Below are 26723 nucleotides of genomic sequence, written 5' to 3' on the forward strand. Positions count from 1 at the left end.
GAGATAACACCGCGCTGTCACAGTCTGTCACGGACGGTCGTGCGTCGTCACTGCCGCGTCCTCGGACTGCTCCAGGAGAAATGGAAGGTTCAGTCTCTGGACTTCGCTCCTAGCCACTTTCAGGCACAGAGCGTGATTTTGCTCGTGCGCGATCGACCTGTTATGCGACAAAGCGACGGAGTAGCGTGCGGCAACGGGCAGTATCGATGAAAAACACACAGGACCGTATTAATAGCGCGTTCTCGCAGGGTCGATGGCGCCGACGTTGAATCTGTTAGGTTCCACCCTTATATTACAAATCATTTCCTGCAAAAAGGAGAAAGTTGACTCGCGTTAATAAATCTCACATCTTCCTCTGACAGTACACAAAAAGTAAATTACAACCCGTAATTAAGGCACTGATATAATTAAGGCCCGGTTTCACAAAGATTAACTTTAATCTCGGTTCAACTTACTTCATCCTTACTTCATCAACTTACTACTTTTCCAATTCTAAAATTGAAAAAAGATAAGGAGTTAATCTTACATTTGTGGAATTGGGCCTAAGTGAACGATTTCACTTACGAAAAACAGCACCGGTCAAGATTATTCATGTCGATGCCGCGATGCGAAAATTAACTGGCGAACGTGTCCAATCGTGACGTAATTCGCATTCGCCTGAATCAGAGTGAAGAAACGAAAGGATAGTCGATAGTAGCACGCGCTAATTAGTCCCAATTAACTGTTCTTCGCGGTGCAGGGTTATTCGTATCATAACTCTGGCTCACAGGTGCTGACAGCAGAATTAAATCTTGGCAGAGCGCACGGCGCTGAGACGGCGTTGCCGTAATCGGCTCAAAAATACGCAGTCCAGCGCTTTAGGAGGCACAGACAATTCCGCGAGGGAGAGTAAACACGCGCATTTCTCGCACACGCTGCGAATTCCTCCGGATTCTCGATCCGCCTCGCCTGATCCCTCGTCGCTGCTCGTCGCGGAATATAAACAGAAAGTCGGACGAGCGCAATCGGCGTGAAGTGCGCCGCGTATCGCGGTATCGCGCGATCGTCGGCCAACGTCACGATACGGCGTGGAAGTGCACGCCTTATCCTCGTCCATGAATGTCTTCCTCGGCCAGGAAATGAATATAACGCGAGAGAAGTGTCGATACGTCAAATCGTACCTCATGGTTCATTCTAACCCTTCCGCGAGTCTTCTTCCCCCGGTGACTCTCCGTGAGTCAGACACACTTTCTCGACACAACTCGCTCGCTAGCTCACTCTTTCTCTCACGCACACTCGCGAAATTGTATCGTGTCGTCGTCGTTCTCACCTCGTTTGCCGCGCAGTATCCCACGGTGTCCAGGATGTCCTAGGCAACGTCGGATCTACGAAGGCACGAATGTGCGATCCGTGTTGATTCGCACCCCACGGCGCATCGGCTTCGTTTACTCCTTGATTCTCTTCGTCCGTCCGTCCGTCCGTCCGTCCCTTTCTTTGTCGGGAACTCGCGTGTTTGTCGTGTCTGATCGTGTCCTCGCGTACATACGTACGCGATAAGATGGGACAAAAGCGCAACGGGTACAATTGCACTGCGAATTCGCGCGAGACTGGTTTTATCACTACACAATCACTGCGAGACGGGCGTGTCATCGCACGCTGACTGATCTCCCGCGTGCCATCGTGAAGAAATACCACGCGAGAGTACTCCCGTCGATTCGCGGAAGGTGGCCCCGTGCACAATCGAGATTCGAGACGGGTGTATTAATGGCAGGAATGGCACCGAGCGACTCGGTGCCTCGTGATTCGTTTTTTCGTAGCTGAACTTTTTATATCGAAAAAAATTCTTAGAATTTTTATATGTATTATTATTTTATGTATTCTGTATACAAGCGCGCAATAAAATTTAAAAAATAAATTAAAAATCTTAAAATATTTCAAAATTCATATATATATGAAAAATTCTAAGAAAAGACGTATATTTCTAAGTACCTCTAAAAATGTTTCAATTCGTATAAAAATTCTTGAAGAAACATTTTTTAGAGATACTTAGAAATATACGTCTTTTCTTAGAATTTTTTATATATATAAATTCTGAAATATTCTAAGATTTTTATTTATTATTTTAATTTTATTGCGCATTTTTGTATACAGAATACATAAAATAAGGTAAAGCACCAACGAACTTGTTGTTACAGAGCCCAGAAATGAAGTGTAAAAGAATCATGGAAACAGAGACACGCAATTTTGTAAGATTTCATCAACATTCTAATATGAGAAATTTTAAAAATCTTAGAATATTTTAGAATTCACATATGTAAAGAATTCTAAAAAGAATGTATGTATAGAATTTCTCGATCCTTTTGAAGTGTTTCAACTTGTATAAAAAAAAAACTAAAAAGTTCCAAAAAATTCAGATATTCTGAAAAATTTTGAAATTTATATAAAACTTCAGAAAAATTAAAATTTTTACCAGGAGAGAAGCATGAAATGACGTAACACGAGGACAGCATTCCGTGGCAATTGACACTCATTTTTCAATGAGTTTTACAGAGAGTAAGAGAAAGTTCTTTTCTTTTTAAAATATACTCATGTATCGAATTACGTTTGTATTTGCTAAAGGCGCATTGAAGATCGAAGAATGCGAATTAAAGATTAGAATTTGACAATCAGATAAGTTTAGTTTTATCTGTATTCTTCGAATTTAAAATCAAATCGTGATAAATTCTAATCTCCAATTCGCAATTCCCAATTTCCAAAACCCGCAGTCTTAGGCCGGAATCAGACTACGCATTAAAAAATGAGATTGAAGATTGAAAGATTGAAGTTTGACCAATCTTCCAATCCAGAATAAAAGGAGCCAAAATTTCTTTGTCTTCATTGGTGAAATTTCAATCTTTATAATCTTTAATCTCAATCTTCAATGCATAGTCTGATTCCGGCCTAAGACTGCGGGTTTTGGAAATTGCGAATATGCTTCATGAATATTAAAGGAACGTTCTTATTATTGTAGAAGACAGAGTTTCTTTCCTTTCTCATAATACCTTTCTTTTTTTCCTTTCCTTCTATCCGACATATAATTATATTGAAATAAAATAAAATAGATAATGTTAGACATTTTACTTGACATTTATTAGATCTAATTATATATATTTAGCTGCTTTCTCTTTAGGAGACGTAATGCCGGTCTATCTTTATTTATTCATCGAATGCTAAGAAAGACAGAACGGCATTTGTGTCGATTGTGTTCCTTAAAAGAGAAAAATAATTTCACTTCACTTTAAACGAATTCTAGATGATACAACACGTAACGTCCAAAGAATGGATTCGAGCGATGGTCAGTTTCGGGACAAAACATCGAATTTAATTCTTTAATATCAGTGACATCCAAATGACAATAATTTGAACTTCATGAAACTTCGTCTTTGTGGGTTGAGAAATCCATTAGGGGGAAAAAAACAAAAAGGAAAGAATAATAATTTAAATGAAAAATATAGAATGCTTTCCTAACAAAAGACAATGAACCATTACATCCTTGTTGTTTGTCGATTAAACAATGATAAAATAATCATTGTGTTACACTGCACTGAGAAAAATATTATTCATTTGAAAAAAATCATTAAATTATGTTTGACTTAAATACATAAAAATTAAATACGTTAAAATACATACCGATAAAAGAAATAAAGACAACTAAATTAATTTAATGTGTCAAATAAATAATTTTTTTAAGTGTGTTTTTTATTGGAAAGCACAATAATAACGATGATGAGTTAGCTTTACACAGAATTTCAAGAATAAAGGCGTCCTGTTTCACAGAAATGATTGATACGCTCACCTGCACCTTCACATGAATTAAATTCGTATTCGGACATCAATACGGTATTCTCAATACTTTCAAAAATAGCTTCGAGTAACTATGTCGATCCTTCAATCCTAAAAAATAAACCGTCTAAAGTGCCGAATGTGGAACGAGTTGAAAGCGAAATTTGAATTACAGAGTTGTCTTGTAAATGCAAACGATAAACTTGACACGATCGCGACCTGTTTGAAATGCAAGCGAAATCGTTCGAATGCAAAATTTTAACATTTATCTTTCACTATTACAATTGATATTTTTGCGTTGGTCGATCGAATTGCATCATAATTGTTCTAGCTTAATTCTCAATAAGATTCCTCATTTCCTCATCGCCCACGAGAGTATTAATTAATAAAGCTGTTGCGTCGCAGTTGCGCTGGAACAACGCACAATATGATAAGACGTATGCGTCATTTTGCGTCTGTGAAGTCGTTGATTAGTTCGAAAGCGTTAGAAAATCACTTCACGGAAGACGATAAGAGAACGTCCTACTCGCTTTCCGGAAACGATGAATCAACGTCGTCGCGAAAAATTTAAAGACTTTAAATTCAGTCCTGAAAATATTCGCAGCTACCTAGATTCTTATGAATGCGGAATAAAAGTGCAAGGATACGGCAAATATATTTGCTAGAAATAATTAAAAAATGTAAAAGATAAATTTAAAAATAAACCATGGTGGAAGTATCCACTTGGAATAAATATGTGAGAGAAACAGAACTTTATAATCTGTGATACGTTCCGCAACTGAAAGTATCCTTGATTTTAATAAAATTAATTTATGATAAATTTATCATAAAATTGATTCATAATAAAAGAAAATGAAATTGGAAAAAACGTAATGGGCGAAGAGATTAAAATACTCTATAAAGTTCCAGGAATTATTTCAGAAGTTTGGATAAAGGTGGCACAAGTCAAATTTTCCAGTGAATCAAACATTGTATTTTCATTTCAAAAACTCCAGCCTCATTTTCTTTATATAAATGTATAGGTCTGTTTTTTACAGCTGAATTAAGTATATACACTTTTTTGTACTTAAAGTGAAATAGATATGTGTTTGAAATTTGAAGAAAGCGAGAAGAAGAGTTCTAGTTCAAGTCTAGTGCAGGAATAAAATATAAACTTTCTGTCATTTCATAATACAAAATCTCTTGCAGAACGAGATTTTACAATCTAATCTAAAAAATAGACGGAGTGAAACAACCGTCGCTATAATTCTATTTTTCTATGTTCTAAGAATTAAAAGAAGATGAAAAAAGCAAATTGAATCGAAATTGAAGTTAATTTACATTTATAAAAACGTGCATAAATTAACTGAAGATAGTGAAAGAGATCCTTCATTACATAAGGCATTAATTAATTTCAAAGGATTAAAAATTACATAAAAAGAATGAATATTAAATAAATAAACTTTAATACGAATATTCCAAATTTGCAGACGTGACATCAAGAAAATTCAATTGTTTGACATTTTTAACAAAGAGTTTTCTAATTAAGTTTCACAACAAACCTACTCAGCTCTGGAGGATTCAATGAGTTCTATAATATACTGGAGCATGCCATTGAGAAGCGTGAATATCCCAATTTCCTAAACAATGACACTCTGATAATAAAAGATTATATTGTTTTCTTTGTTAGAGACTGTTGACTGGCTAATACTGTTGCAAGAAAGAGTAAAAAAGACAAGACAACAATATTTGTTTGCCTTTCTTCTCGATTATCGAGCTACAGTTTTTTATAATTTAATATAGACAAAACGCAGTCAAAATTCTGGGCATAACAAGAAAAAATAAAAAAATATGCTCCAATACATTATAGAACTCACTGGGAGAATCAAACGCACTTAACCTCTAACTTAATTCTTGATCTAAGCAACAATCTAAAAACAATAACGTTGCTCTTTTTCTGTTATCTTTCGAGATCTACTGTTTATCGCTCAGTTCTTTCAGTTTATCTAACAGTGCGTTCCCGAATGAATTCCTGTACTGCGGACTGACGAAGTTCAGGAGGCCGTAGGGCGTCTCGAAACGCTCATTGCTCGCGTTCGACGTATCGTCGTGCCGATTGCCGACGATGGCGAAACCGGCAGCCGATAGTTCCACGCAAAACCGCAGACCCTCCAGCGTGATCAGGTTTAGATAGATAATCTGGTTTGTGCTGGTCAGCCGCTCAGACATCCTTAGATCCTGCACGTGCTTTTTCACGTCATTGATTACCGCCTGGGCTTCCAACCGCCACTGCTCCGCGTCCAGCACTCGGTCTGCGTCGTCATTCCGCATCATGAGAACGCAGATTCCTCTTAGCTACGACTGAAATCGCTCTAACTCTCTAATGAGTCTAACCGTGAATGATCAACGATTTGAATAAATCCGAACAGTTCATGGTGGACAGTTGGACTTCAAAATTCGAAGTCCAACTCCGGAGTATAAAGGTACCTTTTCATACATCGCTCATCGCCATCGTTCATTAAGTGAAAAAAGATCACGTGACTGACAATTCACCAATGACATTTCAGTCACTGAATTGTCAGTTCTTATCATTAATTTAAACGTATAAAAAAGTACCTTGATATTGCAAACATAATATTCTTGACAGGTCACAACTGTTTTCTTTAAAAAAAACTTTTTACAATAAATCAGAAATTAGAAGCTAGAAATTGATTAACCATAGGCGATTAATTATCCTTTTCACATTCGACTATGATTGGTCAATTTATAACTTCTAACTTCCGATTTATAACTAATGACTTATTGTAAATTACTGTTTTAGTTTATAATAAAAAGACAATCTAATAAGTTCTACGAATGTAAATTAATCTTAATTCATATTTTATCCTTTTCTAATTCTAGAATTAGAGAAAGAAAAAGTAAGTTAAAGTGAGATTAAAGTTAATCTCTATTGGCAGAAACAAGCATAAAATATACTCTTAAATATGTATCTATTAATTACATAAAAAGACCTACAATTGCAACAAATATTCTCATAGAATCAATCAATGGAACATCTGCTCGATAAATGTGCATATTCTAGATAATATTTCTGTATGGTTTAATAAAAAAAACTTACACGAAAAATATATTATGTATCTTTAGCCTCATTGTATAGCTCATATATTTTATATTTATTAAAAATACTTATTTGAATAATGGTATTATAATCACATATATTGGACGTTAATAAAAATGGATACAATTAGGAGAATATCATTTGTTGTACAAGCTCGTTCGCTTCTTTATTCAAATAGTTTCTCTTTTTATCACGCTCATTGTTTTGCCAGTTCATACGTATCGTCTATGCTCAAGTCACTCAAGTCTTCCCCCCAACCATTAACGTCATGTTCTTCCAAAGTAGCACCCGACGTCTTCACGTCGAACATGCTCTTCGGCGATTGCACTTCTGGGACGTGTAAGATCTGCGTCTTCTGTATCACAGGCTCCATATCGGTGAAAAAATCGAATTCATCCTTCGGAGATTTTATTACCTTCGAATTCTTTATATCAAGCTCAGTAATATCGTTAAGTACTAGTTTCTTTGTATACTTTGACTTCTCAAAGTTCGATGGTAAATCCAACAAGGGTGAGGATGAGTCCGTGTCGCAAGGACCTTGGATTTCCGCTTGCATATCGTTGGAGGGAGCTTCTTCTACATTACAATGACCATTCGCAACTGGTTCTTGCGTTTCCCAATCCGACCAGGTGTATTCCTCCTCGGCGAATGAAAATTCCTTCTCCTTCTTATCCTCACCACCATCTGGCGATGGTCTTTCCGCTAAATGAACGTTGTTCTCGTCTACATTCACGAAGACGGGCATCTCTTGAGTGAACGTTAAAGCTTTCCTAATATCATCGAGATTTTTGTTGCGAATCATTTTCTTATTTGGCCGACCGTCCGTAAATAATTTCCCCCGGTTTCCACCGATAACCGCTGCCGCGCCCAAAATTGGCACTATGTCAGCCAATGCCCTTAACGTGGCGCAGACGAGATCGTCGTTGGTGTCTTTTATTCCAACGAGTAATTCGGGAAGAATGTGATTTTTCAATTCGTCAGCTTCGAATACGTGAACGAACGAACTGAAATGGGACAACAGCAGCAGACGAATAGAAACATCTCGAATACAAAACATTTGTAGAAGTCTTGGTACTAAGATAGTCTTAAAAGTAGAAATTGTAAACAGACTAGTTCCTAAATCGTTTTTTTCATCTGCAAGAAATAGTAAGCATTTTGTTAGGTTATTATTACATGAAACAAAGATTTTAATATGTATCAAATAATTTTATAATAAAGATAACTGATCATGCTAGATGCGACAGATATATCCTAACCTTTGGGTTTAAAGATAAAAGGTAAAAGCTTTACTTGGGCAGTGCTATCCAACAAAACTATCCTAGAAAGAAGCACTCTGCCTAGTTGTTCACCAACAACAGCTTCGGGATACATCTGTAGTTGCTGCCTTAATTTCCTAAAAAATTACAAATTTTCTAAATATGATTTTTATGGTACATATTATGTAATAAATTAACATATTTTCTCTGAAAATTCTTACGTAAAAAATTCTTCCCTTTCAATATCAGTTTTTAATGGTAATTCCTCCAAAAATGCATGTATCCTTATAAATTCATGAGTGAAAAATGAATGCTGTAGTACGTTTAATAATCTATTTCTCAAATATGCATCTGAATTTTGCAGATTCTTTTTACAAAATTCACTAAATTCGAGCAAGTTTGGTGCTTCATCTGAAATTAATTGAAATTTAATACATTTTAGCACATACTCAACAAGGACAACATTTATGACATGACTTTTATATACCTGTATCTTTTAAATTCTTCAAAATGTCTTCTGCTAATACTCCAAATGCGTACGAATCAATTGCAGTGAGATTAGCAGTTTTAACTAAATCAGCTATATCTTCATTCGACGATATCGCTTTCTCGTATCTGTAATTCTTTATTCGTTGATAATACGTTGGCGATGCATCTGCGAATTTACACAAGCATTCCAATCCACCCAATTTCCAATATCCCTCTGCAGTAACGTAAATAGAACTATTGCACACGTTATTATGTGACGCCAGTGCGGTCTCATGCAGGAATATTAAGGCTCGTAGGATACTGTGCAAACCGATACATATTTGCAGTATATTCTGCTTTTCGATTACTTGGACCAGTGGCCTAGCCTCTTCCGTAGCGAGAAAGAATTTGCTACCTTTGCTCCAGGAAGAAATATATTTCAGGATACAGGGATGCCGATGTAACATAAAATTCTAAAACATACATTAAATCCATTTATTTCTTATAATTTTATTTTTACGATACATGTGTATATGTTATATAAATATCTATAAAATATTTTTTGAACTATTTGGACATTTTCTAACAGAGAACACATATCAATACCGAAGTCCTTCTGTTTTTACTAGATATTCAATGAGACAAAAAACAGAATAACTTTTTTGTTTATTTGTATTTTTTGCTGGAAAACTCTCTTTATCTTGACAAGCCTGGAAATGAGAATGCTTTGAAATCATATATGATTTTTTTATAATACATTATGAATTATAGTATACAAAGAAATAGTATAAAAAAATCATATGATTTCAAAGCATTCTCATTTCCAGGCTTGTCAAAATAAAGAGAGTTTTCCAGCAAGAAATACAAATAAATAAAAGTCATTCTGTCTTTTTATCTCATTCATTTATTGAGTAAAAACAGAAGAACTTTTCTGTATTGATATGTGTCCCCTGTCAGAAAATTTTCAAATAGTTCAAAAAATATTTTAAATACTTGATGTTTTTCAGCAAGACACAGTGTAACATAGTAAATCATTTCAGCCTTATTGCAAAACATCAATAAACAATAAAGATTTATTACACTGTGTTATCTGTGTCTTTTGTTAGAAAGCACTCTATGTCGAGTAATATCATCAAACGAAAAGCATCCTCAGCTTATAGCTATTTTCCAGTAAAGACACAGTATAACACAAATCATTACAACCTCATTATTTGCCCATATTAAAGAACATGATTCACTGTGTTATCTGTGAAAAACACCTGGTATACAGTGAATCATTTTATCTTTTCAACATTGGCAAATAACAAGGATATAATGATTCACTATGTTACATTGTATCCTTGCTGAAAAACATCTATATCCTTGGAAAACATCTTATATGTGTTTTAAAAGAATATTAAAATATATAAAGGTCAGAATAGATGTCAACCTTTGCCGCTCGCTCCAACGGTGACGGTCTTCCAAACGTCGCTGCAAAGTGTAAGGATGGTTCACTGATGAAGATGGACAATCTCTGCAGGCTCGAGTCGTGCACGTAAGCATCGTAGTGCATCCAGTAATCCGTTACCTCGACGGCCTTGTCTTCGATTTCGAGACCACGAAGAGCACTCTTTTCGTTCCCCATTAGTCGATCGACGTATATATATATATATATACTGACGCGACAGCTGTCAGCTACATCGAATGCGGGAACGAATCGCCCGATTCAAAGAACATTGAGAACACGAGGCTAGGAGCTACGAGTTCCATTTGATTTACATTCTCTGTACGATTCTGCGAATGATAAAATCATCACCAATCGCCACTTGATAAATTCCAACATTCCAATCGGGCTCTGATAACATCGAGCTTACGTTTACATCAAGATGTCCTTTTTTTAAGTAAATTTTGTATGCGAAATCTTTCAATCCTTTTTTGAAGTTATATAACGTCTAGAAATTATTCCATTACTCTTGTATCTCATTTACTTTCTAATTTAAATAATTCTCTTTACAGAATTAAATATTATTTTCTCTCCTCCCAGTTTTCTCTTATGTGCCAAGCGCCAAGGTGTCACTTTCGTTAGGTTAAGTCGAAGGAATTACTGCGATTGATCGATTACTATCTCGAATCTCGGGATCAATTTGTATACTTTAAAACTAGGTAAAAATTATAAAAATAAGTAAATTTATAGTATTGTTCAATAAAATTTACGTTCGCCAAGTTTACTTGTCAAAAGAAAAAAATATTATTTTATTTAAATATATAATATTAAATATATATTTTAAATAAAATCTCTATTTACATTATCAACGACACAAACATGTTTAATTGAAGATTTATTTGGAATTCTTTCCCTCTGATTTGCATTTTTTCCAAGATGATGCGTCCTCCGTGGTTTTGTACTTCTACCACACGGCTGAGAAAACGTAAAGCCGGTCGACTACCCCTTTATGCGAAATATTCATTGTTAATTCGTTCGTTACGTTAAGCTACTATACCGACAGCGAAAATTATAATGAAAAAATAATGAGCTACGATAATAAGAAGAGAATGAGAGCGGCACAGTACACTGACACATGCACACACTTAATTTTACGCGAATTTTTATTAAATCGCCATTGAAAGACGTATAAAGCAGTCGCGTTAAGAGATCGGCGTACCGAATAAATAATTGCAATTATTCGTTTATAAAATATTAATCAGCATAATATCGGTACGTTTTCTTTAACTGAATCAATTGTCGTTCTTTTAATATAAAAATACGAAGATTCTTGGCTCCACTCGAGATGCATCTTCCATGTCTGTCATCTAATTTTTATTAATATTAACACGTAAATTGCAATTGGATAAATCTTTTAATTATCAAAAAGAAAATATAATACCTCAAAGTCAGATCAATTGTAATTAATTCAATTAATCAGATTCGACTTTTCGATTCTATGAGAATTATACTTGTCACTTCTATATACATACATATATATATATATATATATATATATATATATATATATATATAATATTCACCATTGTCGTCTCTCTTTTGCAATACCTTTTATTATTAAATATCTTTTTTCAATTTCCTCGCCTATACAGTTATCTGTTGGGTTATATTAATTAACTGTATAAATTAATAGTAGCAAATTGCCGTTTACTATTTTATTTTCACGTTTTAGCTCGTAGGTGTATAAGTAATATTCGTCATATTTCTAACTACAGATAATAATTACAGGCGCCCTGCGATGGGTAAACAGGTCTGTCGTATTACTTTCAATGCGTTAATACTTAAAATCTTAAATATCAGAAAACGTAGCAAACTTCATCTTTACAATAAAAATATCAACAATTCACATATTGCCATCAATAGTAACAATCATAATATATACGAAGATCATTTGTTGACTTTTTCCACTCACTGAAAAGCGATACAAAGATACGAGTCCGACAAAAATGACACTCTAAATAAATAAAATCTCGCATCCTTATATTAAAATATATGGCCTTATATATAGATAAAAAATATTAAAGGTATTTTAGCATCATTATAAGACGACTAATTGTTGTAATACGACAGACCAGCTCGAATTTATATGTTGTGATATAAACAAAATCCACTTCGCATTTAAGCTATAATAGAAATCGTTAAACAAATTTTAATATTTTTAATAAAATTCATCGAGAATATCCTATAGAGACATATCCATACATTTGAACGAACTTCTTCCATTTACTTACTCTTTTTAGCTTATTCCTCTGACCTTCATTATCCACCAAGTGTACACGTGCAATAATAATAATAATAATTAAAATAATATAAAATAATAATAATAGCAATTGTACTAACAGTAATAGTAGTAATTGCAGCAGCAGCAGTAGTAGTAGCAGGTGATAGTAATATTAATAGTATACAGTTAATAATACAGTTAATAATTGTAAACATAATAATAATCGTAGTAATAATAAGTGATAAGAGTACTAACAAGAGCAATAGTAATAGTGATAAATTGTAACGATAATAGCTATAGTAATAACAATAATAACATATATTAATAAGTAGTAACGACAAGAGTAATGTAACAATAACAATAGTACAGCAAAGATAATAGCGACAATAATAGTATAAGTAGTAATATAAATTAAGACAATTATATAATAGCAATAACAGTGGCAAGTTGTAAAAGCAATGGTAATAGTTAAAATGATAATATCTGTTCTTTAGATAAAAATATATTATATAAAAAGAAGGTGAATACTGATAAAGGAATATAATAAAATCATAAAAAATTCTATCAAAATAAAAAAAAATAAAAAAGCACAAAACGTTGTAATATTATTACTGCGACTGCTGTTACTACTGTTGTTACTATTATCGCAATTTATTATTAGTATTATTATTGTATTAAAGCTATTATTAAAATTATCATTATTACAATCGCGCTTACTGCAAACACCAACTATTACCACTGCTACTTCTACTCCTACACTACTGTTACAATGCTGCTGACAATAATGATCCTGCTGCTGATGATGCTAATGATCGAAGTGGTAATAGCCATCGTGATAATGATGTTTACGATAGAACTCGATTCTTCAGTATTTATACAGCACTACTATAGCCGGTCACTCTATTATAACATTAATGTTATAATGTGCTTTTAATAATATAAACACATTAGAAGTTTGTACCGGCAAAATTTCAATGTATTTACATAAAAACACTGTTTCATTGGTCACATTGGCCAACAAAAATAATAAGTAAGAATACATTGCAATAACATGCCATACGAATACTGGAGAATTAAGCAGTAACATAAATGAGAAGCATTTACTACTGGTTCTTTGAGACTTCATTAGGAAGTTTCACCTTTTCCTTCTTTTTTTTTAAATATTGTTTACATTGCCCGCTCTACTTGATCAAGGATTCAATTCTTTATAACACGAAAGGAATTGTAACCTCATGTCTAATTCAAGCAATCTGTGGTATCGCCATTATATCGATTTACATTATACTCGTTTCTTAATAACTTTTCTCAAGTTCTTTAAATTTCAGAGAAAAGATATTTAGGGTGAAAGGGAGTAATCGCAATCTTTATCCTCTCTCTAATCGATATTCTCTAAATTCATTGAAGTGTTAAATTTTTAACAAGCCTACGTGTTAAGTGTCTCTTCCTCTCTAATACATGTTCCTTCACTATTCACACGGACATCACGAATACGACATGAAAAATTCTCAGAGTTCAAAGACAGTGGTCGTCGATACGACTGGCAGTATATCGTGCTTTTTGTTGAAAGTTAACATCGTATATCAACAGTGCCTAGACTTCGTTCGTAAAATCGAGGCATAATGGGCATAGCCACATTTATTTTTGCTGAATAAATCTGGCAACGGTAGACTCCTGTGAATACTACTATTTATTTTCATGGGCTTTATCTTTATAACAAAGCTTTAACTGCAACGAAAGCAGAGAATATACAATCCTTTTCGTACGTTGCGATAGTAGTTTAGATTGCGGTTCGATTGATCCAACATAATCTTTCTAAGCGTGAAAAGGCTCGATATAATCCATATGACTTTTCACGCTTCACAAGCAATACCTTATATACCTAATGATTGAAACTCATCGCGAGTGAAGCTAGGTCATGATGATTTTCGCGATACCTATAAACAACAGTTTCCTATTTCCGTCACGCGAAGTTTCACCATGACCTCGCATCATCGACAAAATGACCAATATACATGGAGCTTCTCCTTGTCGCAATACATACGGGCGACAGTCATGTTTAGACCAGACTCGTAGATATCATCCTAATCGGTAAGTGATTCCGCTTCTTATTGTTCGGATAAACGGACGACTTTATACCGCAGCTTATTTCAGTCCTTTCGAACGTGCTACATACAAAATTGCAATAATTGTAACTTTTCTTGGTTGCGCTCTCTTCTTCTCGCTTTCCGACTCTCATGATGTGATCAAGAAAACGTGCAACGTACGTCCTAGGACATGCAGTATCGTTTACCGCAGGCTGATCCTGATCTGGGTACAGAGAGATATACATATATATGAATGTATATATATAAAGTTCGTGTAGATTTCTTTGTCTCACTTCCCACAGATACAACCTCACGAACATGACTCCTTAACGATACAGAACATTTCATTAAACTGCTTGCATTTGAATTCGATTAACATTCCACTCAACGACGGCACATATTTTTTCTTGAGTCAAGTATTTAAACATTACACGAATTTAAATGTGTCACTTTTTTCAAGCTTTTTATAACAGTATCAATCAGTGCTGATTAACTTGTCGCCATTCTTAAATATGTTCATGTATATTCGATATTACTTAATAATGGAAATGCTTAATAAACGTCTTTTCGACTGCACAAAGACGGTTAGTTTATGCTGTTAGAACTAAAGAACGGGAAAGGTGTGTACAGACAATGTTACCTTTCTAAAAGTTCTTTCTTTCGGTACAGCATGAAAAACTCAGATTTTTAATTACTCTATTTAACTGCTAGTCGATTATATAAGCACGATTTCGTAGATAAACGAATTCTGTTGTGACACTGGCGTGCTTTCTCCCGTGAGAAATAGAAAAGCACGTTAGTCTTTGCCCTTATTTTTCGACGAGATTATATCAAAGGTTTAATTAAAGAAAGATGTTTTCCACAAAATGGAAGAGCAAGTGTGTTCACCCTCACGAATATTCACGTTCACTCGTTTTGTTGATTCACTTCTTCCTTATTGTTATCACTATCTTGTTGATTCACATTGGGTTTGTTACTCCCAGATTGTGTTCCAGAAGGACCATCATTCATCTTGTCATTGTGGTTGTCAGATTTGTCATTAGAATCCATTTTAACGTTTCCTAGTAAAAGCAGATATAGTTATTAATTATATTTTAATCCCATATAAATTGCTCATATATAACATTAAATATTTTACAAACCTTGTGGTGAATAATATTGTTGCTGCATCTTCATGTTACGCTGCTGCTGTTGTTGCTGATGTAAATTCGGTCTGTGACGGTTAATTTGAGCTTGTTGTTGCTGTTGTGTTGGCATACAAGCAGGCTGCTGCTGCGTAGGATTATTTGGACCGGGTGCAAACGCTACTGGAGGTCGTTGTATTGGAGGTGGATAACGCTGTTGCGACGGTTGGATACCAGCACGAGGCGGCATACCCATTCCACGTACATTCTGTTGTAAAACCTGTAGATTAATACACAAGGTTATACTGTCCTATTGTTCATCTACGTATAAATCAGATGAAAATAATAAACTTATATCTTTTAAATTTTAATTGTATATTATGTTTTATTAATGATAAAAATTTGTATATGTTATCTAAAGTAAAAGAAAGATTCTTAATTATATGTATTGCAATCATATTGTCCTATTTTTTTCAATGGTACTTTATAATGCATGTATTTATAATGCATAAAATTATTTCTTTCTAAAGCTATTAGATGCTATTCTTTAGAGATATCAAAAAATATTTTTGTCTAATTTACTATTTATTCCTTGGAGAAGAAAATAAATTTACATCAAAATAGATATTTTTAAATGCAGTTTAGTATAAAATTGCACATACAAAAAAGAATATAGATAAGATATTTAATTATATCTCAATTTGAAAGATAAATCTAGATAAATCTCCTTAATTTATTTTAAGTAAAATAAATCTTCAACAAGTTCATATAACTTTTTTTTTTATCATTTAGATTTTCTTGAAGTATTGACATACGAGTATAACTAAGAATTTTATGTATGCTTTCAATTTGATAAAATACATGCATAATATTTAAATGAGATAACTTCAATGAATAAATGGTACATACGTAGTTATTGTAGCTGCTTACCAGAGCAGACTGACTAACGCCCTGATATTGTTGATATTTGTGATGTTGTGTAGGACTTGGCTGTGGTTGCTGCGACGAAGATTGTTGTTTGCAATTTCTTGATTTAGGTGATGGTATTTGAGAAGCTATAATTATAATATTAAACTAATGTAATAAATGATATAAAACTAATAAACTATTTTTGCATAATAAAATTTGTAAAGAAATCGTAATTCACATAATTTAAATAAAGCTTTTCACAGTTCAAATTATTTATTTGTTTCGATTATTTTTTAAATTGAAAACGAGCTTACTTGAGCTAAAAACTGATGCGAGCACATCCTGTTGATTTCCCGATGGGCTCTTTAACTGTCTGGGTTGCTCCTGTGGTTGGTGCTTACTAAGAAACGTGGGTGCTGCATTTCCTGGTCCTGGCAAACCACCAGTAGGATTGCGAAATTGTTGAGCTGCCGCAGCTATTTGCAATCCTGAACTAGATAAGAAACTAGGGCCATAGTTCTGTAAACCAACAGGAGTTGCACTACCAGTTGCTAGACTTTGGCTATGCTGACTAAATCCTTGCAAACCATAATGAGTCCCAGTTTGTTGAGTAGCACCACCAGATTGATAAAAGCCTGTTTGTGATCCAGGAAACACATCTGAAAATATATTAAGATATGTTGAGAATACCTCACAAATGCATATATAGCATATACATTGATTCTTTTTATGTAAGTTATAAGATATATCTATTTTTAATAATAATTAGTATAAATTAGATTAATTAAAAAAATGTATGTCAGTGTTTTTAATATAGTATTATAAATTAACTTATATAATATAATATATCAAATTTACCAGCGGATGTAGCGCTGTAGTAACTATTAGATGCTTGTACATTTGGACCAGGTCTTTGCACTAATTGCGAATTGCTCATGTAACTACCACTTACGCCGAGCACTTGATTTGGATCATATGGAATATAAGCCAACTAAAAACAAGGTTTAATCAATAAATTATTAGATTTATAAACATCAAAATACTTATAACATAAAATCATACTTGATTGGGTTGAGGAGCAGATGGGGTCTGGAAATGTGGAGCTTTAGTTCCAATTGCTCCAATAGGTTGAGACGACGGTTTGACACTCGCCGACATTAAAGAATTTGATGACGAACTGATGAGTACTGTATTGGGATTATTACTGAGCTGCTGATTCTGTCCAAATGGTGGAGCAGCTGCCGCGGTCTATTGAGAGAAATTAAAAATTAAACTATTCCCATTGTATCTGTACTAGGGTAGAATAATAACATACATTACTGTTACATTGTAATATACTGTACTTGTAATATACATTGTAATATACTGCAGTTTCGAGATTTATATCGTAATATGTAAGATACTTAAAAAAAATTATAATTTACGTACAAGACGGTATTGGGACAAATTGTTTTGATACATCTCTGGTGTAGGAGCATTTGGCGCATGAGGTGGTGGCGGTGGTGGTTGCTGCAAATACACATTTTGTTGGCTGAATGAGCTCTGAAGGGACGGAGCGTATGGCGCGTACTGCGTAAACGGTGATCGGCTTTGATCTAATTGGAATGCTCCATATAAACCACCCGCTTGTGCTGGCAATTGTCCTGAGCCTGTGTTGAATAACACCGCTGGCGGTGATGGTATGGCCGACATGCCACCGTATTGTGCCGCCTGTGAACCAGGATACTGCGGAAATTCCTAAAGGCAAGAAAAAGATCGTCCCTCTTAATATTCAGTTCTTTGCATTAATTCTTGAAATAATAAGCAATAAGAACACAACACACCTGATAGTTAATATGCGAGGGCTGCCCTGTAGAATTGAACGGAGGTGGACTTAAAGGACCTTGAAGACTAACAGGAGGATGGCCGATGGGGCTTTGACCAGCTCCAATTGGACTTGGTCCAGGTACGGTAGATCCTGGTTGTGTACCACTGCTCCCTGAAGACTGTTGCTGCGGCTTCACCTGCGGGGGAACCAGCTGCGCATCAGGCAAAGAGTCAGCGTCTTCCCACAAGGGACATTGTGTTTCAATATTTAGTTGTTATACACATCATGTCAACAGGACATTCTCAACAAGCATTAGTTTCAAAAAATCATTTTCAAATCTGTTTTGAAAATCTGGTGAAAATGAATAGGTTTATTGCATCGTAGTAACACATACCTCACTTTGTAATCAATAATAGCAAGAAAGGCCATAATAATAACAATGCATAATAATGACAATGGATGATATTACAGTAAAATACAGTAAGACTGATATAATGATAATGATAAGAATAAAAATTAAAATGATTTCTGTTAAATTGATATTGATTATTCACAAGTGGCTGACTAAGTATCCTTTGGCCGAAGATGTTAGCCACTTACCTCTCTCATTTTCACCATACTTACTAGACAGAATTTTTCAAACACAAAAAAGGAAAAAAGTAATTATAATTATAACAATAATAACAATAACAATCCAAATAAAAGATATTTGAGTAATTTTAGTGACAATTCCATTGCATGCACAATAACATGACATAGTATATAAAAATATTCGCGAAATGATTTCTCACCTTGCATACGTTCGTAGATGTTGTGATTTCATTTTTTATATTGCTCTGGTTGTATTGTTGATGAGGACTATAACTGTCGTCGACGTCGCCGCTTTCAAATGCCTGCGGAAAGCTAGTCGCACTGCTGACAACACTAGTACCATCTTCGTGTTCAACCACGGTTGGCATCGGTGGTGCATTCTCCCAAACTTTCTTCACGGACGCGATTTTCAGATTGAGTTCCGCAGTCGAAGGCGATATCGTGCTCTGGCCACCAGTCATGTGTATGGAACGTGCCATGCCTAAACTCTTGCTCTTATCATCCAATTGTGAAAGCTCAGACTCAAAGTTGAAGTCCAATTTCATATCGGCATTGTCTTCGTTTTTATTGAACGATAAAGACATTTGGATGGGTTCCTGGTTCTTGTCTTTGATCAAATCGTTCGGTTTATTGGAAAATGCAACGGAGATAGCCGGTTGCTGATGCTGCTGGACTTGATTTCCTTCTTCTTCTATTTCTGCACGTTTCTCGGCTCGCTGTTGCGTCTTGATGTGATTCGAAAACTTGGATTTTACTGCTAGATCCGCAGGTCCGGACGTCTTGGTCGTTTTTGAATAATTCGTATTCTCGAAGATTAAAGTCTGTACGGGAGGTGAAGACACATCGGACACATTCTTTTCCGTTAAAGGCTCCTTCAGATTCTTTCCCGTCTTCTCACCACTCGGTGAATTTCGTTGACTGCTGTGTCCAGAGTTAGCCTCATTACCTTCGTGGCTGTGATCATTTTGAGCTGTTAAAGACATCAGCTGAATATCTGTTGGAACCGCAGATGGAGAATTCGAGCGCAATTGACTTGTGAAAGGTTTGTCCCAAGCATTGACCGTTGGTGGAGGAGCAGGACTGTTAGAAGAGTCTTTAGTGTAGTTGTTACCAGAGCTATTCAACTTTGTCATATCGCTCGCATCGGTTGCGCACAACTGCTGTTGCTGTTGCTTCACTAGACGTTGGAATCGCGGCGCAAGTCTTGGATTCCGAGAATTTCGATTGTCGTACTGCTTCTGTGGTATATTTGCCGGCTGCGGAATATTTTGGCCAAGTAGAGGCGGTATATTCTGTACCTGCTGTAGAACTTGCTGCGATCCATTTGACTTCGATTTTGAACGATCACGTTCACGCTCTTTCTCTTTGTCTCTTTTTACGGGTTTCACTTCTTCCTTCTGATTATGTCTGGACTCCTTCACGTTCTTCTTCGAACGCACTTCTTGGAAACCGTCAGCATCCACTTTATCTTCCGCTGCAACACTTGTAGCGTCCTCGGTACAGCTATTCGTTTCAATTTCCGAATCTACCAACTTTTTATCTTTCGTCTGAGACTTCTTATTAAGATCGTTCAGCGCCTGATTTACCAGATTTGGATCACTCAACTTAATTTCATCTATACGATTAACCATACTATCTTTGTTATTCGGTTTATTTGCAACCGCGCCACTGTTAGTCGAACTCTGACTCCTAGACCTTCCATTCTGTATTTGCGCATTTTGCATCAAAGGCGGAATACCGTCAGCGTGATTCTTCTGAGCGCTAAATCCGGCATTCTGCAAATTCCGCTTCTCTGCCCCTGGGGCTCGCGATGCCGGATTGGAAGACTTGGGATTTTTCTCTCGTTGCTCTCTAGCATTTGCCAACTGCTCGCTTCTACGGGAATGCACATTCGCGCCGATAGCATTTTGGCTCGCAGATTGAATGGATCGTCCACCAAAATGCTTGCTGCGATTATTACGAGACTCTTTGTGATCATCTATATGCTCCTCGCTATTCTCTGAAGTAGTTTCCCAATCTTCGTTGCCTACATCCGACTGCGGCTGCTTCGATACAGTGCCACTGCTACCGCGCGAACGAGCTTCGCGATTATCTCTTCCCTGAAACACGATAATGCATTGTGTTGTATTATTAAGAGATTCCAAATCCTTTATACGAGGTTGATTAGAAAATTATGAACAAAACAGTATGAGATAATTACTCCTTTTAAAACTTATATTTTAAAAAGAGTGATACTGAAGTATTTAATATTAATTTTGAATCTTTTGATTTGCTAATGCCTTGTTTTTTGGAATTTTTTATTTCTTTAAATTAATAAAGAATGTAGATAAAATATATATTAGCAAAAGAGAACGCTCTATATATATTTGTATAGTAAGAAAATAAAATGTAATTATATGTACGTACCCTCCTGCTTCCACTACGAGTCCTCTTAGAACGTGATTCCTCCTTTCGTATTTGCGCTTTTTGGGACGGGGCGTTGGTGACTTGATTCGCGTGATTCGTTTCTTGCTTGTTACCAGACTGTTGGGCTTGTTGACTCGGAGACTTATTACGTCTGCCTGTGATACCCGCTGTAAGTGCCTGTTGCTTCGCGATTATCTTGTCATCGGTAGACTCAACTGGTGCAGATTGTAAGAGACTCGCCTCTTTTTCTGAGGTCGGGGTCGATGGATTTTGCCGTCCGGCAGTTTGTTGCTGATATTTCTCATCCGCATTACGTTCCGATGAGAACGGACTCTTACTGGACGGCGGTCCGTAGCCTTCCATACGACTGCCCGTGGCCGTATTGCGGATACGGAAACCGCCTCTGCCGCGACGAGATGGTTCGCCTGACGGTGCGAAAGCCTCATGACTAGGCTTACCGTCATACGTTCTTTTCTCGCTGCGTGTTTGAGAATACTCGGTACCTCGCTTGTCATCCCGTCTCGATACCTCACGATTGCGTTCCTCTTTCTCGACCTTCTGAGACGGTTTTGGAGAACGAGCCGATCGCTTCTCCTCTTTTCCAGACTCAGTGGAGCCGGATATCTCGTCAGCGCTGTTCTCAGAATCGGTGTGTCCGTACGAACCACTCTTGGCAGATATCCCGGCTTTACCAGCAGGTCGTGGTCCGCCTCTTCGCCCTCTAGATTCCGGGCCACGCCAACCGCGAGTATAAACGCTGAAAGTTCCTCCCCACTGACGTCCACCTCGAGATTCCCGAATTCTAGAACTAGAACCACTGCTACTCGTTCTATTGCGTGTATTCTTTTCTCTCTTTTCGTCCTTGGCTTGCTCTTTGGCATCCTCGGTAACAGTTTCTTCCCTCTTTTCCAAAGCAGGCTTATCCAATGTGGTTTGTTTAATTTCATCAGTCTCCTTGCCATCTTTAGCAGCTTCTGTCAGTTTCTCCTCTTCCTTCTCGAATGTCGGTGATATCGCATCAGCCCATGCCTTCGGCGAATTATCACCCCTCTCGATCTGTCTGCTTTCCGGAGTACGTTCCGTTTTCCTATTCCACACATCCGTATCCTTCTTCGTCTCAGTGGAAATTTCTTTCGGCTGTTCCTTCTTCTCTTGAAGATCAGAACTACCTCTCTTTAATTGAGTCAAACTGCGTTTCTCGTTCTTCAATTCGTCTGCTTCGATCTTCTCTTTAGTAACTGGACCTGGCGGTTGCCTTCTATCTCTTTCCCTTTCCCTAGTTTCTTCATGATACAAATCTCGTTTCTTCTCTTCGTAATCTGACACTTCGTTCACCCAGGAACTGCAATCCCGTAATTTATGCAGTTCGTCATCGCGCAAAGACGTTTTCGATTCTCTGGAGGTGCGACTGTCACGCGAGTCCGGTCTCTGCGGGCGTTCATTACGCTCTTCCTTCGGTGCATCGCGACGACTTTCGAGTTGCCTGTCTTGTACCACGTTGCGTTCTTCACGCCACTCTGGATTCTCAGAACGTTCCCTTTGTTCGCGTTCTCGCTCATCGAAAGAATCCTATACAATAAAAAATTTATATATAAAATAAGCAAGTTAATATAAGTATTGATTAAATTTGTGTCATAAAAATTGATTTCGTTTCATATTTTTACCTTCGAATAATTATCGTAATCCTTCTTGTCTTTGTCGCGCACATCTCTCACGTCTCGAGCATCACGACTGGTAGGACGAGAATCCTTGACATCGCGACCATCTCGAGTGTCACGAATATCACGACTGTCGCGGGTATCTCGATTATCCCTCGAGTCCAGATTCTCTTTCGCATCTCGTTCTTTATCATCAAAATGTCTTTCGCGTTCCCAAGAATCACGAGGATGCCTGTCATCATACTCATAGTCTCTGAAATTACGGCTGTATTCGTCATAATAGCCACCTGGCTTGCGGCTATCATAGGACCGATGCGAAGAATGCCGGTAGCGATCGTCTCTCGACGGTGGTGCACTACCACGATGATCTCGAGATGGGGGTCGTTCATCATCCAATGGTGCCGAAGCGTCCGAATCGGTTCTATTACGACGTTGCGATGGCATGGGTTGCTTCATACCACTATCTACTAATACAAGTTTCATTTAATAATTATAATGCACGACTTTGTAATTTTATTAAAAGGAAATAACGATTAAATAAGTCTTAAAACAATGTACGGAAATATTATGTTAAAGATTATTATATCCAATTTTAGCTAAGTTAAAAATTTTTTTTTATACTTTCATTCACTAATTAAATAAGAATTTTTACATTTACTAACTTTATTTCATCGTGCTGTAAGTGGAAACAAAATAGTAAAAACCTTTTAATAATCATTTTCATTAAAATGTATATAAGAAATTAAGTTTTAATTCAAAAGTGATCCACCAAAAGTAATCTATAAAAACTTACTCAATGAATTGTAATTGTGAAGCCATCTACTGGGATCGTATTGTTGGGAAAATGGAACAGACTGAGAAGCAGGTCTTTCTGCATTCGGTGAAATTCGGTTGAAATTCGCACTACTTCTCTCTGCCTGCTGCTTTTGAAATCTGGGCGGTAAATTATTCTGAAAGTGTCGAGAGAACGCCGGTTGCTCACGATCTCTTGAATCTCTCTGATCACGATCGCGATCACGTTCTCTTTCACGTTCGCTACGCACTGTGTCCTGTTGTCGTAAGAAATTCTGTCGATCGCTCTGACGAAAGTCCGTCAATCCTTGATCTCTACCTTCTCTTAGATTGTCGCGAGACTCGCGTACAGATGCGATGATTTTCTCATCTTTCCCTTCAGACGAAGTGCGGGACCGTTCTCTACTCTCTCTCTCTCTATTCTCCTTCTCTCTCTCCCATTCCGGTATAGGAAGAGGTACAGGCGGGATGCTGATCAAGCTTTTAGACTCGCCAGACTGCGCACGTTCCTCATCTTTATGCTTCGCTTGCTTCTCTTTCAGCTTTTGCTCCAAATCTTGTAATTTCTTAGCTGCTGCTTGCTTCGTCGATTCCTGGAAACGTTTCTCCTCTTCTTCTTTACGTAATCGTGCACGTTCGACAACAGACGCTACCTCAACCTTGATTCTACGTCGTTCATTCCACGTCTCGTCGTCTTCAACGCCTGTTTATAATAAAGATAAAAGCATTAGAAACATGACTGAAATCAATACACTTTTTATTTTAATATTTTAATTGTACTTACCTCTCAAAGCATGTACAGAATGCAATTGTGACTGACTGCCATAGCCACCACTCGCGCCATTCGATCCACGATAATCACGATTCATAGGTTGAGTCCAAGGACGATGCGGCGGATCACGAAGTTCCTTCGAATCTCGATTATCTCGAGCTTTCTCCTTTTCCTCTGTAACATTGTCATCGCCTTTTTTCTCCTTGATATCTTTTTTCTCGTCATTTTTCGATAGTTCTGATTCAGCTTCATCGTCGCTAAAGGCCAATTTTTGGTTATAATCAATATCATCGTGCGCAGCCCATCCTGCGTCACGGGAAATATCATCCATACGAGTAAGATCTTCTTCTTTAATGATGGGTCTAGTCAGAATTTCTTCCTCACCCATACGTTCACGTTGAGGAGGTGGAAATCGATCCAAAGGATGATTAAATCTAGGTCGGGGACTGTTGGATCCAGAATTTGATGAAAATTGCGAAGAAAATCCAGCAGGAAAATTTGATCTATACATCTAAAAAGACCACATATTACATTTAGTTATGCAAGTTCAGACTTTCGAAATTGTGATAATAAACTTACAAATGGCGGGATAAGACCCCGATAATGATGCAGGTTTGGCCCAATCTGATGAGAACCGGAAGAAGGCGCAGAACCTTGATTGTTTACGGAATTATGCTGGCCTGCCGGGCCCGCGACCATGTTGGGCGATTGGCCCAAGTTCTGCCGCCCTCCACCGGGTCCCTCCTGGGTGTGTCCTCCTGAAACAGGTATATTTAAAGGGAGGCCCTGGCCCGCCGGAGTATTCCCATTTCCGGGACCAGCTGATGTTACTGGCACTGCGCCACTTGCCGTACGACTTCCGCCTTGAATCCAACTTCCTTCGGCTGTAAATATTCAGTAGTAAATGAGTAATTTGTATACTTTTTCAAATCAGATAATTTTGCAATAATTAGGATAAAGAAAACTTACTCTGTGGACGCAGGCTTGGCCCTGGACCATATTGTGCATTTAACTCTCGATTCGATGGCTGTTGGTTTCCCGGTACCCCACCTACATAATTTATTCATTATATTAGAAGTAAAAATAGATAAATAAATACATTGTATTCCGATGTCTCTAGTACAAAACATATTCAACTAACAAAAAAAAAAAGATAAATATTTAGTAAGATAAGTGAGATAAACAAGATACATGCTCACACGTAATTATTTCATAAATTGTGCATAAAACTTTCCCACGTATATATAATAACATGCTTTATAGAGATAGATACGTGACTTAACAAAGAACTGAATAATACAAATAAAGCACAGAAAAAAAAGTGCTAGATTATTCAGAAAATAAATTAATATCTAATTTCATCTAAAATGAAAATAAACCACACACACGAGTTGATAAAACATGTAATTTCATCTTATATTATATAAAGAGTATATAATTATTTTAATTACAATATATATAGACACAAATAGTCAGTTAGAATTGTTTTATATATTATGCTTTATATACTATATATTGTTTCTTATAAAATAATCAAAATATTTAAATTTATGTATTTCTTTGCACATATATATTGTAATATCAAAATAACTAGAAATTTATAATTATTCTGTGACAAACATAGAACGATATTATATCATGAATGTATTTAAGATCGATCAAACAATAAAAAATTTCAAATTTTATCTTTATGTTAAATACATCTCTTATATAAATGTTATTAACTTATAATAATCTTGTTACAATCATATATATTTAACGATGTCTGGGATAGTGTAAATGTACGTCGTTTAAATCATTTTTTCTGCATATAAACGCATATAAACTTATTTACATGAGAAGTATTAAGTAATATAAGTATTTTACATAACAGAATGTCATAGTATAATGCATTTCATGGTGCACTCTTAAAAATATGAAGAAATTGGAGTTGAATAACCCAAACTATTAAGAAAAATTCATTGAATTAAAAGGGCAAGGAGTACATGTTTCTTAACATTATGTACTAATCTCGATTCTATATACATATGTTTTTCTAAATTTGATTATAAAAATAGTAAAATGTAAAAAATGATGTGCGAGATTCGGTACATACTGTGATGTCATCTAATTTTCTACTTAACGTACATAATGATGCAGATCAACATTTAGAGTCAAGTCAATCCTTTACACTATTACTTAAATTATAACATAATCAATATGCACACACACATATATACACATATATATATATATATATATATATATATATATA

The 26723-nt window shown here is 36.0% G+C and overlaps 4 protein-coding genes and 1 long non-coding RNA gene across 16 annotated transcripts in view; 1 reads left to right on the plus strand and 4 right to left on the minus strand.

Moving 5' to 3' along the window:
• Positions 1 to 6: 6 nt before the first annotated feature.
• LOC108750829 lies at positions 7 to 1780 on the minus strand. The gene is made up of 2 exons (XM_018490624.1): positions 1310 to 1780; positions 7 to 306 (listed from the first exon to the last, which is right to left on the minus strand). Exons 1-2 carry the CDS (start codon positions 1627 to 1629, stop codon positions 300 to 302), a joined length of 327 nt encoding a protein of 108 aa, XP_018346126.1. The 5' UTR covers positions 1630 to 1780; the 3' UTR covers positions 7 to 299.
• LOC108750830 lies at positions 1154 to 2532 on the plus strand. Its single transcript, XR_001939457.1, has 3 exons — positions 1154 to 1212; positions 2175 to 2225; positions 2453 to 2532. It is a non-coding gene; the product is annotated as an uncharacterized LOC108750830 (long non-coding RNA).
• A 2745-nt stretch (positions 2533 to 5277) lies between these two features.
• On the minus strand, positions 5278 to 6273 carry LOC108750513 (GSK3-beta interaction protein). Its single transcript, XM_018489992.1, has one exon. The coding sequence runs from the start codon at positions 6112 to 6114 to the stop codon at positions 5755 to 5757; it is 360 nt and encodes a 119-aa protein (XP_018345494.1). The 5' UTR covers positions 6115 to 6273; the 3' UTR covers positions 5278 to 5754.
• Positions 6274 to 6940: 667 nt separating this feature from the next.
• Positions 6941 to 10686, minus strand: LOC108750440 (protein-associating with the carboxyl-terminal domain of ezrin). Its single transcript, XM_018489876.1, has 6 exons — positions 10476 to 10686; positions 10052 to 10395; positions 8642 to 9095; positions 8376 to 8565; positions 8155 to 8291; positions 6941 to 8032 (listed from the first exon to the last, which is right to left on the minus strand). The coding sequence occupies exons 2-6, from the start codon at positions 10244 to 10246 to the stop codon at positions 7095 to 7097; spliced, it is 1914 nt and encodes a 637-aa protein (XP_018345378.1). The 5' UTR covers positions 10247 to 10395; positions 10476 to 10686; the 3' UTR covers positions 6941 to 7094.
• A 2919-nt stretch (positions 10687 to 13605) lies between these two features.
• The window catches only part of LOC108750575 (protein PRRC2C), an 18190-nt gene continuing 5072 nt past the window's right edge, over positions 13606 to 26723 (minus strand). For 4 of the 12 annotated variants that reach the window (XM_018490099.1, XM_018490098.1, XM_018490096.1 and 1 more), the window contains 15 exons: positions 25439 to 25519; positions 25049 to 25353; positions 24482 to 24980; positions 23699 to 24400; positions 22912 to 23372; positions 21248 to 22816; positions 19042 to 20940; positions 18267 to 18461; positions 17872 to 18180; positions 17506 to 17691; positions 17302 to 17434; positions 16758 to 17102; positions 16444 to 16589; positions 15553 to 15814; positions 13606 to 15471 (listed from right to left, as the gene is read on the minus strand). In XM_018490099.1, the coding sequence (XP_018345601.1) occupies positions 15317 to 15471; positions 15553 to 15814; positions 16444 to 16589; positions 16758 to 17102; positions 17302 to 17434; positions 17506 to 17691; positions 17872 to 18180; positions 18267 to 18461; positions 19042 to 20940; positions 21248 to 22816; positions 22912 to 23372; positions 23699 to 24400; positions 24482 to 24980; positions 25049 to 25353; positions 25439 to 25519 (7247 nt within the window). In that variant the 3' untranslated portion in view covers positions 13606 to 15316. The remainder of the gene's footprint in view (positions 15472 to 15552; positions 15815 to 16443; positions 16590 to 16757; positions 17103 to 17301; positions 17435 to 17505; positions 17692 to 17871; positions 18181 to 18266; positions 18462 to 19041; positions 20941 to 21247; positions 22817 to 22911; positions 23373 to 23698; positions 24401 to 24481; positions 24981 to 25048; positions 25354 to 25438; positions 25520 to 26723) is intronic. The other 8 variants (XM_018490097.1, XM_018490105.1, XM_018490102.1 and 5 more) reach the window with 6 other exon arrangements.

Source organism: Trachymyrmex septentrionalis, unplaced genomic scaffold, assembly GCF_001594115.1.
Source record: "Trachymyrmex septentrionalis isolate Tsep2-gDNA-1 unplaced genomic scaffold, Tsep1.0 scaffold37, whole genome shotgun sequence".
Taxonomy (NCBI): Eukaryota; Metazoa; Arthropoda; class Insecta; order Hymenoptera; family Formicidae; genus Trachymyrmex; species Trachymyrmex septentrionalis.